The sequence below is a fragment of the Manacus candei genome, unplaced genomic scaffold, assembly GCF_025592945.1.
Source record: "Manacus candei isolate 608988 ecotype Guabito, Panama unplaced genomic scaffold, ASM2559294v1 h1tg000050l, whole genome shotgun sequence".
In the NCBI taxonomy this organism is placed as follows: domain Eukaryota; kingdom Metazoa; phylum Chordata; class Aves; order Passeriformes; family Pipridae; genus Manacus; species Manacus candei.
The window spans coordinates 27,948,062-27,961,627 of record NW_026138098.1 but is presented as its reverse complement, the minus strand read 5'-3'; the positions used below and the strand labels follow the sequence as shown (position 1 = coordinate 27,961,627).

Genomic DNA, 13,566 nt, shown 5'->3' with positions numbered 1-13,566 from the left:
CTCTGCCTGCTACAAACTGTATTTTTTCTCAGTTTTCATTGCACTGATGGACTTCCATTCCAGCCAATTACAAAGTGTGATAGTTTAGCAGGAAGCAAAGCCAGTGTATGGATCTCCCTCTGGCTGGTAAGTGGGAGAGGTAAGTATACCAGTGAACACATAAATGGGCAGGTAAATGTGAATTGTAAATGGAAATGGTAAGAATTAAAATGGGAATCACAAGAAAATAGCTTATTGTCCATCATAAACTCACTGGAGAGCAAATGGAGGCGTGGCAAGAAGGCTCTCTGCTCAGGGGCTGCAGGCTGGTGACAAAGTGACACTGAAAGCTGGCAGCAGCAAGGCAATGCTTCAGTACAGCAAGAGCTGCTGGGGCAGACTGGTGGGACAACCCAGCCACAATAAATATTTGAGAATTTTGGAGCTGCTTCAAAGCACAATAAACCACAATCTTGCTGTTTCAAGCATACAAATTCCCATTGTGTGAAAAATTAAAAAAAAAGAAATAAAAAAGAAAAGAACATAAATGTGAAATTGGGCAAAGGCTTCCAGGAACAACATAAGCACTTGAAATACACTGTAATATCTTAGTGTCTACCCAAGCATATTTACCCTGTTTGCTGCAATGGTATTCACAGTCAGATTTGACATGTGGGTTTCCCTCTGGAGTGAAGGGGAGGTCTGCTTGTCCTCACTGCAATTTTTAATTGAATTTATGCTCAGTCAGCATAACATGATTGCTCTAAAGATGGTTTCTGTGTGCTCATAATAAGGTTAAAACTCAAGTAGTAATTGCAGCACCTAATAATGTTTCACCACTTGCCAGAAGGCCCAGCCAGCATCTGGCCAGCTGCAGGTACCAGTTCAGCAGGTCCCTGGGCAGTGGTGATGGGCAGCACTGAGGTGGGACAGGCCATCCTGCAGGGCCTCCTCTTCCTGCCAAACCTCTCACAATCTGTTCCCAGCACTAAATACTGTATCACAAAAAAGTTAACACGACATCGTTCACACCTTTGCTCTGCAGTATTTATCAGTTCCTTGAAGGTGCACAGCTGCCAGGAAAACTGCTGAGAGGATAATAAGGTTTTTGATGTATTTATGTGAGGATTAAGGTTTTTTTTTTTTCATCTTGAAGAAATTAATTTTCCTCTAATCAACAATTGTAACAACCAATAAGCCTCATGAAAATTTGTGTGACCATTAGGTGATAAAGCCTCAGATGAAGCCTGTTGTGTTCCTTCTTAAGGTTTTTACTTTTCATTTCTGTGCCACCTGACCCTGATAAACTCATTTTTCCACTATACTCTTAACACAAAACAAATTATAGTTCTTTCTCTCTTTCCCCCTTTTAAGGTGTGCCAAGTTTTCCCATTAATCGTATCTTATTATTTACTCAGAAAGTTACCAAAGACTGGGATTTGTCATGGTGTCAATATTTACCTAAAATACCAATTTTAGCGTCTGTATAGACAACTGAACTTGGTTGTATGCAATGTGTAAGCTGATAGAGAGAAGGTAAATTACAAATATGTCATCTCTGAATTATGAGAGAAAACGGATAGACATTTGTAATTTGAAGGCATCCAGGAGAAAAGAAAACTTGAAAGGTATAAATAAGAACTCTGCCAGCAAAGGAACACTCAAAATGGTATTGCCTTGCGTTTTATAATTGGCCAGATAACTTGGGACAATAACTCACTCCTAAAACCCCCTCAGACGTAGTTCCTGTCGTTTTGGTCAAGGTCTACTACTGTCAGCCTAGTTTATGAACAAATTTTGGAGAGACACGCATGCGCCCTTGGGGACACTTTACATACCCTGGGTGAAACTTCCAGGCATTCCTGCACAGGAGTGCTGTGAACAACTTGTCCTCTGGATAACCCTTCAAAACGATTCACTTGAGCAGTGCTCTCGTTATATTTTAAACAAAATTAGTTATATTTTAACAAAAGCTGTTGGGGGGGGGTGTTCCTAAAGGCTGCCTGGGAACACAGACCCGCAATGGCGCCCAGGGCTCTGAGGGGGCGAGGGGGCGTGGCCAGTGCTGGGTGTGTCCGGGGGAGGTCGGGGCTATGACTGTGTGGGGGCGTGGCCAGTGCTGGGTGTGTCCGGGGAGGTCGGGGCTATGACTGGTGTGGGGGCGTGGCCAGGAGCGGGTGTGTCCGGGGGGACGGGGCTATGACTGGATCTGGGGGCGTGGCCAGGAGCGGGTGTGTCCGGGGGCGTGGCCATGGCTGGGTGTGTCCGGGGGGCGGGGCCGTGTCCCGCGCGCGGCTGTGCCGGTGCGGCGCGCGCGGCCCCGCCCCGCCGTGACCTCAGCGCGCGCGCCCCACGTGACGCAGGTGCGGCCCCCGCCCCGCCGATCCCGGCGATCCCTCCCTGCCCTTCCCTGCCCTCCCTGCCCTGCCCTTCCCTCCTCTCCCTGCCCTGCCCTCCGCGGATGCGCCGGACCCTCCCCGCCCCCGCAGGTCTGTCCGCGCCGGTGAGGGGCGGGGGGCGGCGGGGCCAGGCCGGGCCCGGCCGCGCAGGTCCCCGGGGCCGCTCGCCGTGCGGCTGAGGGGCGGTCGCGCCGCGGGCCGGGCGCCGGGGCGCGGGGCGAGCGGGGACGGCCCCTCCTGGCCCGGGCCCCGGTGGTACCTCGGCCCCGCCGCACCGGGAGCGCTCCGGCAGCCCCGCGGGCTCCGGGCCCCGGTGGCGGCCGCGGTGAGCGGGACACCGGGGAAGGACGCGTCCTTGCGGTACGGGGAGGGGCAGGAGAGCAAACCCGACCCCTCACAGATACTGCCCCCTGCTCTCTTACAGCGCGTTGGTAGCCTGGAGCACCACGGTGATGTTGTCCCTTGGGTACCGCGGTCGTGTCATCCCCTTGGTACCCTGGTGCTGATATCCTTGTGGCACTGCGGTGATGTTGTCCCTTCGGTACCCACTGAAGGCGTTTTTTCCGAGGGGACAGTAATAAATCCGTTGGTTTCATGGCACTGAGATACCTCCGTTGCCCGAGGTTTACAGTGTGTGCCTTGTGGCGAACGTGCCGCTTGAAAATTTCCTCCAGGCCGAAGTTCTGGATGGAGAATTGTGATTCTCTGTGCAGCATGGTACATCTGTGCTGGGGGGAGAAGAAACATTTAGCACGTGGAGGTTTATATCCCTGAAGTAGCCTTGTTTAATAACGATGTTCCATGCATCACTAGTTTAAATTATCTGTGACTTTTGGAGAAACTTTATTATCTTCATGCATTTTTTTCACTGTCAGCCTTGTTTTATTAGAATTTTTCAATCTTAAAAAGTGCTTTAGGAGTGAGTTGTATGCGGAATATAGAGAAAATGACCATGATAGTGGATGAAGGAGTGCTTTTGTGAAATATGGGCCAGGCTTATTAATGACCACTTCTGCAGAGCATAAAGATCATTTGTTAACATTGGCAGCAGGGCTTCCTGTGTGTTAAGAAACGTGGTAAGGGCATTGGCAATACCAGGAGGATAATGATTCATATGTGCAACATATTTATATTTAAAGTGATTTTGTAAAGAGCTGGATAAAGGCTTTGTAATCAGAAGTGCCTTGCTGTTTTCTACCTGCTTCTATTGTCCTGTAGAAACCTGGGTAGAATAATTCACAAGACTGCCCATGACATTAGGTCACTTCTAGAGCTGGAAGTGCCAAGGTGAAAGCTAACTCGCCGCTTGGGACGGAACAGCTGCAGAAATCTTCAGCTGCTCAGGGCTTTCATTTAATTCCACCATTTTGAGGGTGCTTTGGTGCATTAAATATCAGGTTGTTCTTTTGGTTCACTGCTTCTTTCTTATTTTTGACCTCCGGTAGGGATTTAATTAATACCATCCTTTAGGTTGCCCTTGGCTCAGCTTGATTCTGTGCCAGTCACTGTTTCCATTTCAGGGTTGGTTTAGGAAGCATAGTGGAGTGGAACAGGTCTAACTACTTCCGACTTCTGCCTGCTGTCCTGTGTGCAGGTTTTTGACTGACAGCCTCAAGGCTGAGTGGGCTGGAATGGTCTATGATCACGCTGGTGGTCTCTGGTTTATTTAGCTGCTGACAGCTGACATCTGTGCTGAAAAGCAGTGTGTGCAAAAGGAAGAACTAGGAAGAAGTCAGGTTTTTTGAGTCGTATTAGTCTGTAGTGAAATCTGACCGGAATTAAGCAATTGGTGACTCTGTCCATTTCTGTTTCATACATGCATAACAATGGATGCATTACTTTTTCATGAGATAGGAATAATGTCTGTGGTAACAGTTCTTCTCACCTGTGATCTGTATATCTTCACAGGAGTGACCATAGCTCTTACAGATTGCATATTCAGTAGCTAGAGTTTGAAGTATGGTTCTGACCCCATTTTGAAATTTAAATGGAACTGGAAGTGACTGGTACCACTTACAAGCTCTTTGTTTCTGTTATATATTTTGTCATTTGCATCCATTTTCAAATCTCCCTGACAAATTGTTGTTGTTCTGCTATGTGTTCTTTACTAAATGCTAGAAAAAAGAGCTGCACATTCTTCAGACAGACGTATTATGAACAAAGAATGTGAAATTACCCCTGCTTAAGAAGCTTGCCACTGTAGTATGATAAACTGAAAAAAATGTTTCTCTCGTTTTTTTATCTCCTAGATCTTTGCAGAGCCATTTTGAATGAGGGTAGGTAACCCTGTAGGAATGAGTGTCCACCCCTGAGGTATCTGTGCAAGAGTTTGGTGGCAGAGGGTGAGATTTGCATGCAGTCAGTTAGGTGGAATAATAATTTCTCTCATAAAGTTGTAAGTGCCATGGTGACCTCTCTGTTCTCCCTGTTATAACATGTTGAAATCTTACCAAGTTTTCCAGAATGACATCATGCATACACAGGGTTACATCTTAAAGAGAATTATGTATGCAGGTGGTGTATTAGCTCTGTCAGTGCTCTTGCAGTCACTCTGAGCTTTTGCAGGACTTAATCTACTTTCAAAATGGTGCTGGTAGTGTTTCTGTTCCTACAGTTGCCTCGGAGCCCAGATCAGAGACGGGGTGTTGACACAGGAGGAAATTGGTGTTGTAGTAAACTTTCAATCTGTGAAATGGGAAATGACAAGTGAATATTGGTAGATAGGAAATAATGCTGATGTATGGGGATTTAGCATATCAGTATCCTAACTGTTGGCATTTTGCTGCAAATGCCAAATGGAGAGAGAAGAGTGTGTGGTTTTGAGGGGTTCATAGGATTAAAGGAGGATGCTGCCTTGGGAGGATACTTCCCATGTGTTGGGCACTGTGGAGAATGTGGGCAAGTGCTTGTTTGGAACATTCAGAGTGGGTGATGGCAGCTGGTGTTAGGAACTACGTGTCAGATCTGCTACTGGGTGAGAGGGAAAAGGCTGCAGAAGTCTTGAAAGTGGAAACAAGGGAATTTGGTGTGTCAAAGGAGAAGAGTTCCCTGTTGGGATGATACAGTTCAAGGCAGCAACTAGGAAAGGTCACCAGCACTTGAAATAGATGGGGAGTTAAAAATGTAATGCCACAGAAGAACAAGGAGTAATACTGTTTTATTTAGTAAGAGCTCTTTTGCTTTTTTTCTGAAGATCAATATTAACTTTTAAATCAGAGGGTGAAAAATGCAGCTCCTCCCATCCCTTAGAAATTTAGGAGTTTTATAACCATATATTTTGTTTTTCTGAAGCGAGGGGGTGACAGGAAAAAGAGTAAGAAAATAATTTAATGGGCTTTATATACAGAAAATGTTTACACAAAATTTTTAAGGTATCTATTACTTTTTGAATTAGAGATAAAGAAAACTTAATATGTAATGGAGAACATTAAAATGTATTCTATGACTCAAAATGACAGTGTTGTTTTTAAAACACTTTGAAGTTCACTTGGCAGCTCAGTACCTTTGTTTCTTTTTAGCAACTGTTCAGCTAGTCACACCACCAACAAAAAACATTGTATTTTACCTTGTGACCAAATAAATTATTTCTCTCGGTAGACAACAAAACAAATGAGAGACACCTTGGAGTTAAATCTGAATTTTACTTCCTCTTAAGTAACCTTCTCTATTGTTGTAGATTCCAAATACTTTTACAGTGAAAATGAAACCAATAGTTTCTTTTCACATTATTGCTATTACTTTGCAGTTGTAGGAACTTCAGCATTAAGACTGTTCTATTTTGGGACAAGTGCAAGCTGCATTTGTTCATGTTATTTTGAAGGTGAGCTCTGATTCCCTTTGCTAGCACTGGAGCTGATCGTGTTCAGCATTCCCAAGATTCAACCTTTATTGTTTTTGCCTTTGTGTTCCAAATTGCAGGGAATCTTCTCTCCTTGTTACAAAGCTAAGAGTTCACTGGAAGAACAAGATAAATGTTGCTAGATAGAAGAACAGATTAACCTGAGCCTTTTCTTGGTGTAACACTGATTGAAGGCTAATGTCAATATGAACACCTAACTAATGTTTGTAATTATTTTGTCAGCTCCATTACTCATGGCATAAATTTCTGTAACCACGGCGTCCGTGTTTGACACTGTTGGTTGAACCTACCCCAGCTTGACTTGGTGAAAGGTTGCAGCTTTCTAAACAGAGAAACAACAGTTGGGGCTGCCCAGAGCTCCCGAAAAGTCAATGATTAGCAGACTCATTTGTTGCCAGGGAACCAGGGCTCAGGGCATGCGGTACAAGGGGTGATTGCTTCAGGGGAATGTTGTGAGTTACAGGAGCTGTGAGAGAGCTGCTGATGTGGGGATGGCCATCAGCAGCGATTCCACTGCTCTAGGTCTAACCCTGAGGTGAGCTTCATGCCTAGGCCTGAGCTTTGTTGAAGAGCACTGTAGCCATAAACATCAGTTTTCACTGTGGGGCTGAAAAGTGTTTGCAATTCATTGTCTCTTTTTCTGATTAAATTTGGTTTTGTCTTATTAATAGACTTGGATCGTCTGTCTAATAAACAAACATGAGTCATCTGAAGTTGTTTGCAGCTGTGCTGAAGTGTCATGGCACTAAACTTCTGGAAAAGCAGAATATAGCCAGAAGGGCATTTTTACATGGCCAACGGTATCTTTCGTCAGGAACCTCAGAACCTTTCCTAAGTGGGGGCAATTCAAGTTATGTGGAGGAAATGTACTATGCATGGCTTGAAAACCCTGAAAGTGTGCATAAGGTAAGTCTAAAACTCACCTTCAAATGATAATATTGGTTCAAGAGTGGTATGGTTTTTTTTTTTTTTACTTTTTAACTTGTTTTTTTAAAAAAAGCTCAGGAAAAGGGCTTGTATGAAATGAAAACCGTGAAATTAATTTCCCGCATATTGATTGTTGTAAGATGTGATATTGCAGCTATAAAAGTACAGAGGAGCCATGGGCATGATGAGCTGAGGGGGAAGAACAAGTCCAGACCAGAAATAGTAAGCTGCTCTGAAACTTTGTTCCTCCGTGGAAATGCTGTTCAAGCAGTGTTAAGTAACTAGTTACACCTGGAAGAACATCCAAGAATAAAATACATTTCATTTTTTGGTTTATTGTAATAAGCTTGTATCATAGAATATGTTATATTTAAATAATGTGTGTTGACATTGGTACTTCCTAACTCTCTGAAGAAGATGAATTTTTAGTTCCCTTTAGGTAGCTGTGGAAGTTGTAACCTTAAAACTGAATCTGAAATTGTCAGAAAATTCTTCTGAAGTATCTTGAAAAATATTTTGTTTTGTCTCTCTGTCTCTCTATCCAGGCAACACACATTTGTTTCATTTTTTTTTGAACTTTAAATCTATTGCCCAAATCCTTTCTTGTGGGCAAAATACATAGACTTATTTTCTAACAAGCTTTCTGCTGACAAGGAAGGCTCTGTTATGGTGATACATGTATAGTAACTTAAGAAGCTGATGAGAAGTCTGATAAATTCTAAGACAGAAAAGTCATTTTCTAGGGAAGTAATGTGAATTGTGCCCAAAATGTTTACCAAATTGGTTGTCTGTTCCCGTATTCTCGATGCAGGTATATCAAAATGTCACTTAAAAGTTGTTGTTCTAAGTTTGATTATGTGTCTACAGCTTGAGGAAGTGATGCACATTGAGGGGGGGAGGGAAAACAAAAAAGGAGACCAAAAAAGGCAGTTCTGGGTGGTTTTTTGGATGTTGTGTATGAATTTAGTCCTGCTGAAAGCTGATATATGCAGTGACAATGCTGAAGACTGACTGTTATTCACATAGGAGGTAGATTCTAGGTCTATTATGTTATCCCTTAACCTGGAGCTGGAGAGAACTTCTCCAGGAGTGTCTCCTTCTCTCATCCCATCTGGACTAGCACGTTGTGGGGCTGTGCTGAACTAACTCCTGAGAAGCCCTCATGATGTGTGAGGGGTGTAGATCCATATGAGCCCTTTTGTACTGAGGATACTGAGGGGATGAACTCAGGCATAAGGAGCGCAGGTGGTGACATCACGGTGACATTGTTTTTATTTTATTTACATTATGTTGGTTAGTGGTGAACTTCTTCCTCTCGGAAGAATGAAGTTCCTCGTTCCGACCCTTAGCGATGGAGCGCATTTCGCTGCCGGGAGGCCCGGCAGACCTGTCAGGGGGTGAGGAGCTCCCCTGGGTGAGCACAGCCCAAGGGCAGAGCCTTGCATCAGCCGGGAGCGGGGCGGCAGCGCTGAGCCTGGGAATTCGGCCGCCCGGAGCTGGCCAGGGTGCTGAACTAAGGCCTCGCAGAATTTAGACCTGCTCCTTACTTTGCTGCTGCTCGGGAGTGGGTGGAAATGCTGAAAGTCCTGCCGAAAGAAGATCCAGTTCGTCTGGCGGTTCAGGCACGGTCTGACGATGGATCCTGATGAGGTGATGCGCTTTGTAGGTTGAACAGTGGCCGATAAATTAGCAGAAGTGAATTGACAGAGGAATGTGAATGTCCTGGTGAAGTAGGGTGTGGCCGAGGGAGTGGATCCCAGGCAATTCAAGATGCATTTTTGTCGTGGTTTAACCCCAGCTGGCAACTAAGGTCCACGCAGCTGCTCAGTCACCCCACCAGCAGGACTGGGAGAGGATCGGAAGGGTAAAAGTGGGAAAACACATGGGTCGAGATAAAGACAGTTCAATAGGGAAAGCAAAAGCCATCCACATGAGCAAAGCAAAGCCTGTGGGCAGGCAGGTGCTCAGCCATCCCCAGGACAGCAGGTTTCCATCATGTGTGTAACGGTGACTTGGGAAGACAAACGCCATCACTCTGAACATCTCCCCTTCCTTGTTCTTTCCCCCAGCTTTGTCTGCTGAGCACAATGTCTTATGGTAGGGGATAATTCTCGGGTCAGTTGGGCTCAGCTGTCCTGGCTGTGTCCCCTCCCAGCTCCTTGTGCACCCCCAGCTGGTGGGGTGGAGTGAGGAGCAGAAAAGGCCTTGATGCTGTGTCAGTGCTGCTCAGCAGTAATGAAAACATCTCTATTTTACCAACCCCATTTTCAAATCCAAACCAGGCCCAAACCAGTTATTGTGCAGAAAATTAACTACCCCAGCCTAAACTAGCACAGTTATAAAAACATGTGGATTCTTTTCTAGGTTAACTATGTGTAATATACTTACAACAGTAATGAACCAAAGTAAATTCACTGTGTCCCTGGTTTATGAGGCTTAAAAGAAGAAGGTTGATGGAAATAATGGATTACAGCTATTCTTGCCTAAATTAGTAGGTTTTTCACAGCCTAGAAAAAAAGTGAGGGGGAGAAGAATGTTTCCAATTAATTTTACTTTGTTTCATCAACTTAATTAATTTTTGGTTTCTTGAAATCCATCTGATTTTATCAACTGAAAACTGTGAGGACCTACCTGAGATTTTTACTGATGGAAATTGTTTAGTTTGGGCTTTTATAAAACAGGTTAAAAATGCTAAGGGTTGAAATCACCCCATTTTCTTAAAAATACAGAAAAATTCATGCCATAATTTTATGACTGTAGACAAGTTGTGAATTTGTCCTTCTGCTGTGGAAAGAGGTGTAAGTGTTGGAAAATAATGTCAAGACATCATGTGGTGTTGGTTATGGTATTGTTGATAATTTGACTCTCTGCAGGTCACTCATATTTCAGTGTTTTATTCAGTATGTCTAGCACAGAGAGCCAGTTTGTGCTAGGTCTTTAGATATAACACTGTGTTTAGTTTTCCTCTTTATATCCTATTTCTCCTCATGTTTCTTCTTCTCAGATAGCCCCTTTTCAGACGAGACGTGTCTCCCTGATTAGATGGAAATGCTCAGGGTTTTTTGTTTGGTTGGGTTTTTTTTGTTTGTTTGTTTTTTGTTTTTCCCCCCTAGGCTTTAAAAATCATACTCTATTTGCTTTTACTTAGAAACTCCAATTAATCAAGGCTCCCCTAATGATTTCCCTCTCAGAAGATTTGACTGGACATTTCTTCCCTCGTATGTTTATTTAAAACTGTTTGAAATGTGGCTGTCACATTCCAACGAGCATATTCAGTGTTTCTAAGAATCTCTCTGTTCTATGTATGACATGGTTGTATTTCAAGGAATATGCATGTATGTACATAGGAGCTTTTATTCTTGGTGCAAATCCATTCCTGATGATTACCTGCTTTTCCTTGTGTTTTGAATTTCCCATCCTTAGAGTAGCCAAAACAACGATCAGAATAAAATGACGTAGTCTCTGAAAAAAGCATCATTATTTCTCCTTGAAGCTTGGTGTCAGGGCCATAGATCATAAGAGAGAAGCTTGACAAGGCTCAGTTATTACTATCACAAGATTAATTACAAAACTGCATGGCTGGATATGGAGTACATAATGCCTGCCATGTTATCCTGCATGCAGCCACTCTACTGTGTGTAATCACTTCCTTGGCTTATGTACTAGGAAAAAGTGTGGGGGCTTTGTTTTGTTTTGACTTCATTTTATTTATTTTCTTTTTTAAGTGATGTAGTGATGCTCAGTGTGTGTCTTTTAAGGCTTTACTGTCCTCACTGCAGTTGATAAATATTGTGATGTCACTAGGAAAAAAACAAACCATCAGGATAACGAATATGTTACTTGTTATTCTAAGTGCAACACTGTTTATTATATGAGAGTAGAATGTTGCCACTGAATCACTTGAATGGTGTTATATTACTTGAAAAAATAATGGTTAACTACAATATAGATTTGCTGACAGAAGGAAAAAAAAAAGAATGTATCATCTATCACTATAGTAAGTTTGTTTTTTTGCAGATGTATTTTTCTCTTATAAGTCTCCTCTACCATTTTCTTGAAGAACTTTATGAATTTAGTTGAGAAGCTGCAGGTTTGCTGTGAGACCAAGCTGGTCTTCTGTCTGTTCAGTCACATGGCAAATGCTGTTGCCAAAGACTGACATTGATACACAGGACTTGAAGACTATAATCTGGTATCAATCTTGAAAGACACTATAGAAATTTGTAAAGGCTTTGATGGATGTGTATCTAGAAAAAACTAATTTTCTGTAGCCAAATGATGTATTTTCCCTCCCCTCTGATTAAATGTCAAGCCTGCCCAGCAAATCAATAAGTTCAAAAATGTGATAGGAAAAAATAGTATAGGTTCTTTCTGTCCCAACTGGCTGCATCTTCAGATGGAAATGTGTTCTTTGTATTCGTGAGTTTGCATGAAGAAAGGGTCCTGTGCTGATTCTCCTTAAACAAGTCACTTGTTGGGCAAGTCTATCTGAATTTTGTTAGCAACTCTCTGGGCAGAGCACTTGTCTAAAAAAATATTCAGTTGTTTGTGGGACTGTGCTTTTACATCTAAAGGAAAAGGTTTTGACTCAACAAAGGAGTCAAATGCTAATGATGAGGTTCTAATCTACAGGTTCAACGGGTCCCCTCCACTTCCATAACTTGAACTTGGAAGGTTGGATGATGTTTAGCTCTTTTATTCTCTCATGGTGTTTCTGAACACCTTAAATCTTGAAGAAATTTCAATGGGAAGACCTTTTGTTAATGAAAACGTGATTTTATAAATATTTTCCTGTTGTGCCATGTTTTTACTACATTATTTTGATTGTTTTGTGTGTTCTGCAATGAATATATTAAGTAATCTTTTTAAAATAAACTCCCTGGGCTACTTTTTGTCTTTTCTGGCCCTTGGTTCCTTGAGATGTGTTAGTTTGAAGCTCACAGCTAGGGTCAATAACATGCACTGCACAAAATTAAATTTATATCTGTTATTCTATTCCAGTCACAAAGATTTTAAAGTTTTGAAATAGCTTTCTTTTTTTTCTGGAGTTAGTCAGCTGAGGGAAGTGTTTTATGACTTTCATTAACTTCTATGGCAACTGTAAGCTGGGCACAAGTATTGCTTAGTTGCCTGCTAGTGCAGACTTCCTTCTTGGTTGAGTATAAGCATCTCAGATGTTTCATCCCCAATGTCTGTTAGCATTCATGTATCTAATGCCATTCTAATCTGGGACAGTGACCATCTCATTAGAATGGAAGGAATTCAGGAAAACAAGATTTGGGCATATGTGAGTGAAGTAGCTTGTGTAAAAGCACAGATGGAAATGAAAGGATCTTTTGCTTGTTGTGATTCAGCTTCTGAAATAAGTACCCTTCTAAAATTATGACTTGGACCTGAACCAGGTCCATAATTTCTTTCATAGTAAGGTGACCTAAGCTGGTGAGGAAGGCATCTTAGAACAAAAGCCTCACTCAAAAAAACTTTAATTGCTTTTAAACAGTTTCTTCAAGAAAAACCCTTAAGGGCTGATTCTGATATAGTGTATTCAGTTATGAATTATAGAATTCATAAATTCTGTAAGTATCATTAAAGGAATGGATTAATTTCATTTATTAAAGTTCTTTGTTTTGTAGGCTCTTTACCAGCCACATAATATCATATCCATTCCTGGTTGCCTGAACAAATAGCACAGTTAAAAAGAGCTGTGTGAATGGGTAGTGGATGAAGGTGTTTTGCACTCATATGTGCTGGAGAGTTTTCCACTGAGCAAGCTCAGTGTAAGAAATGTAAATAAAACACACAGTTGCTACTGAGATTTGGACATGTCAGTGCTCTCTTTTTGCTGGTAATTTGTGGTACTTAGCACTGTAATGGGGTGCATTTGCACCTTGAAGGACCTGCTTTTGGTTGAGACTTCTGTTTGAGGTAACAAATTTCCCTTCTTCCTCTCTGTACACATGTCCAGTCCTGGGATTTGTTCTTCCGAAATGCTAATGTTGGCCAAGCACAGGATCCCCATCTGCCAGCTCAGCTGGAAAGAAAAGCATCATTTCTTCAGAGCCACGGCCTGGCCCAGACACCGGGTAAAGCTGAAAAGCTTGTTGAAGATCACCTTGCTGTGCAGTCTTTGATCAGAGCATACCAAGTAAGTGTTCTCTGGGGGGAGGTGTGGGAGGGCCTCTACTTTGCAAACGATAGTTTTCTTCCTTTTTATGTTCTTGTTTGTCTTCTGGGCCTAACTACTGTCTTTCTTCTGATCCAAAATACCTTGAACTACATAGCTTTTTGTTTCCTGCACAGTGTCTAAACACAGGAGTGCTGGATTCAGACTGGGGAGATCCTCTGGTTTAGCAAACTCATTATCCATATTACCTACAGGCCTGTTGTTGGTCATCTGATTTA

General features: G+C 42.6%; 1 protein-coding gene across 4 annotated transcripts in view; it reads left to right on the top strand.

Annotated features, from left to right (window-relative positions):
• The first annotated feature begins 2,267 nt into the window (after nt 1–2,267).
• Nucleotides 2,268–13,566, top strand: part of OGDHL (oxoglutarate dehydrogenase L) — a 54,519-nt gene continuing 43,220 nt past the window's right edge. The window contains exons 1-3 of one of the 4 annotated variants that reach the window (XM_051799800.1): nt 2,268–2,342; nt 6,909–7,143; nt 13,130–13,309. In XM_051799800.1, coding sequence (XP_051655760.1) covers nt 6,937–7,143; nt 13,130–13,309 — 387 coding nt within the window. In that variant the 5' untranslated portion in view covers nt 2,268–2,342; nt 6,909–6,936. The other 3 variants (XM_051799799.1, XM_051799802.1, XM_051799801.1) reach the window with 3 other exon arrangements.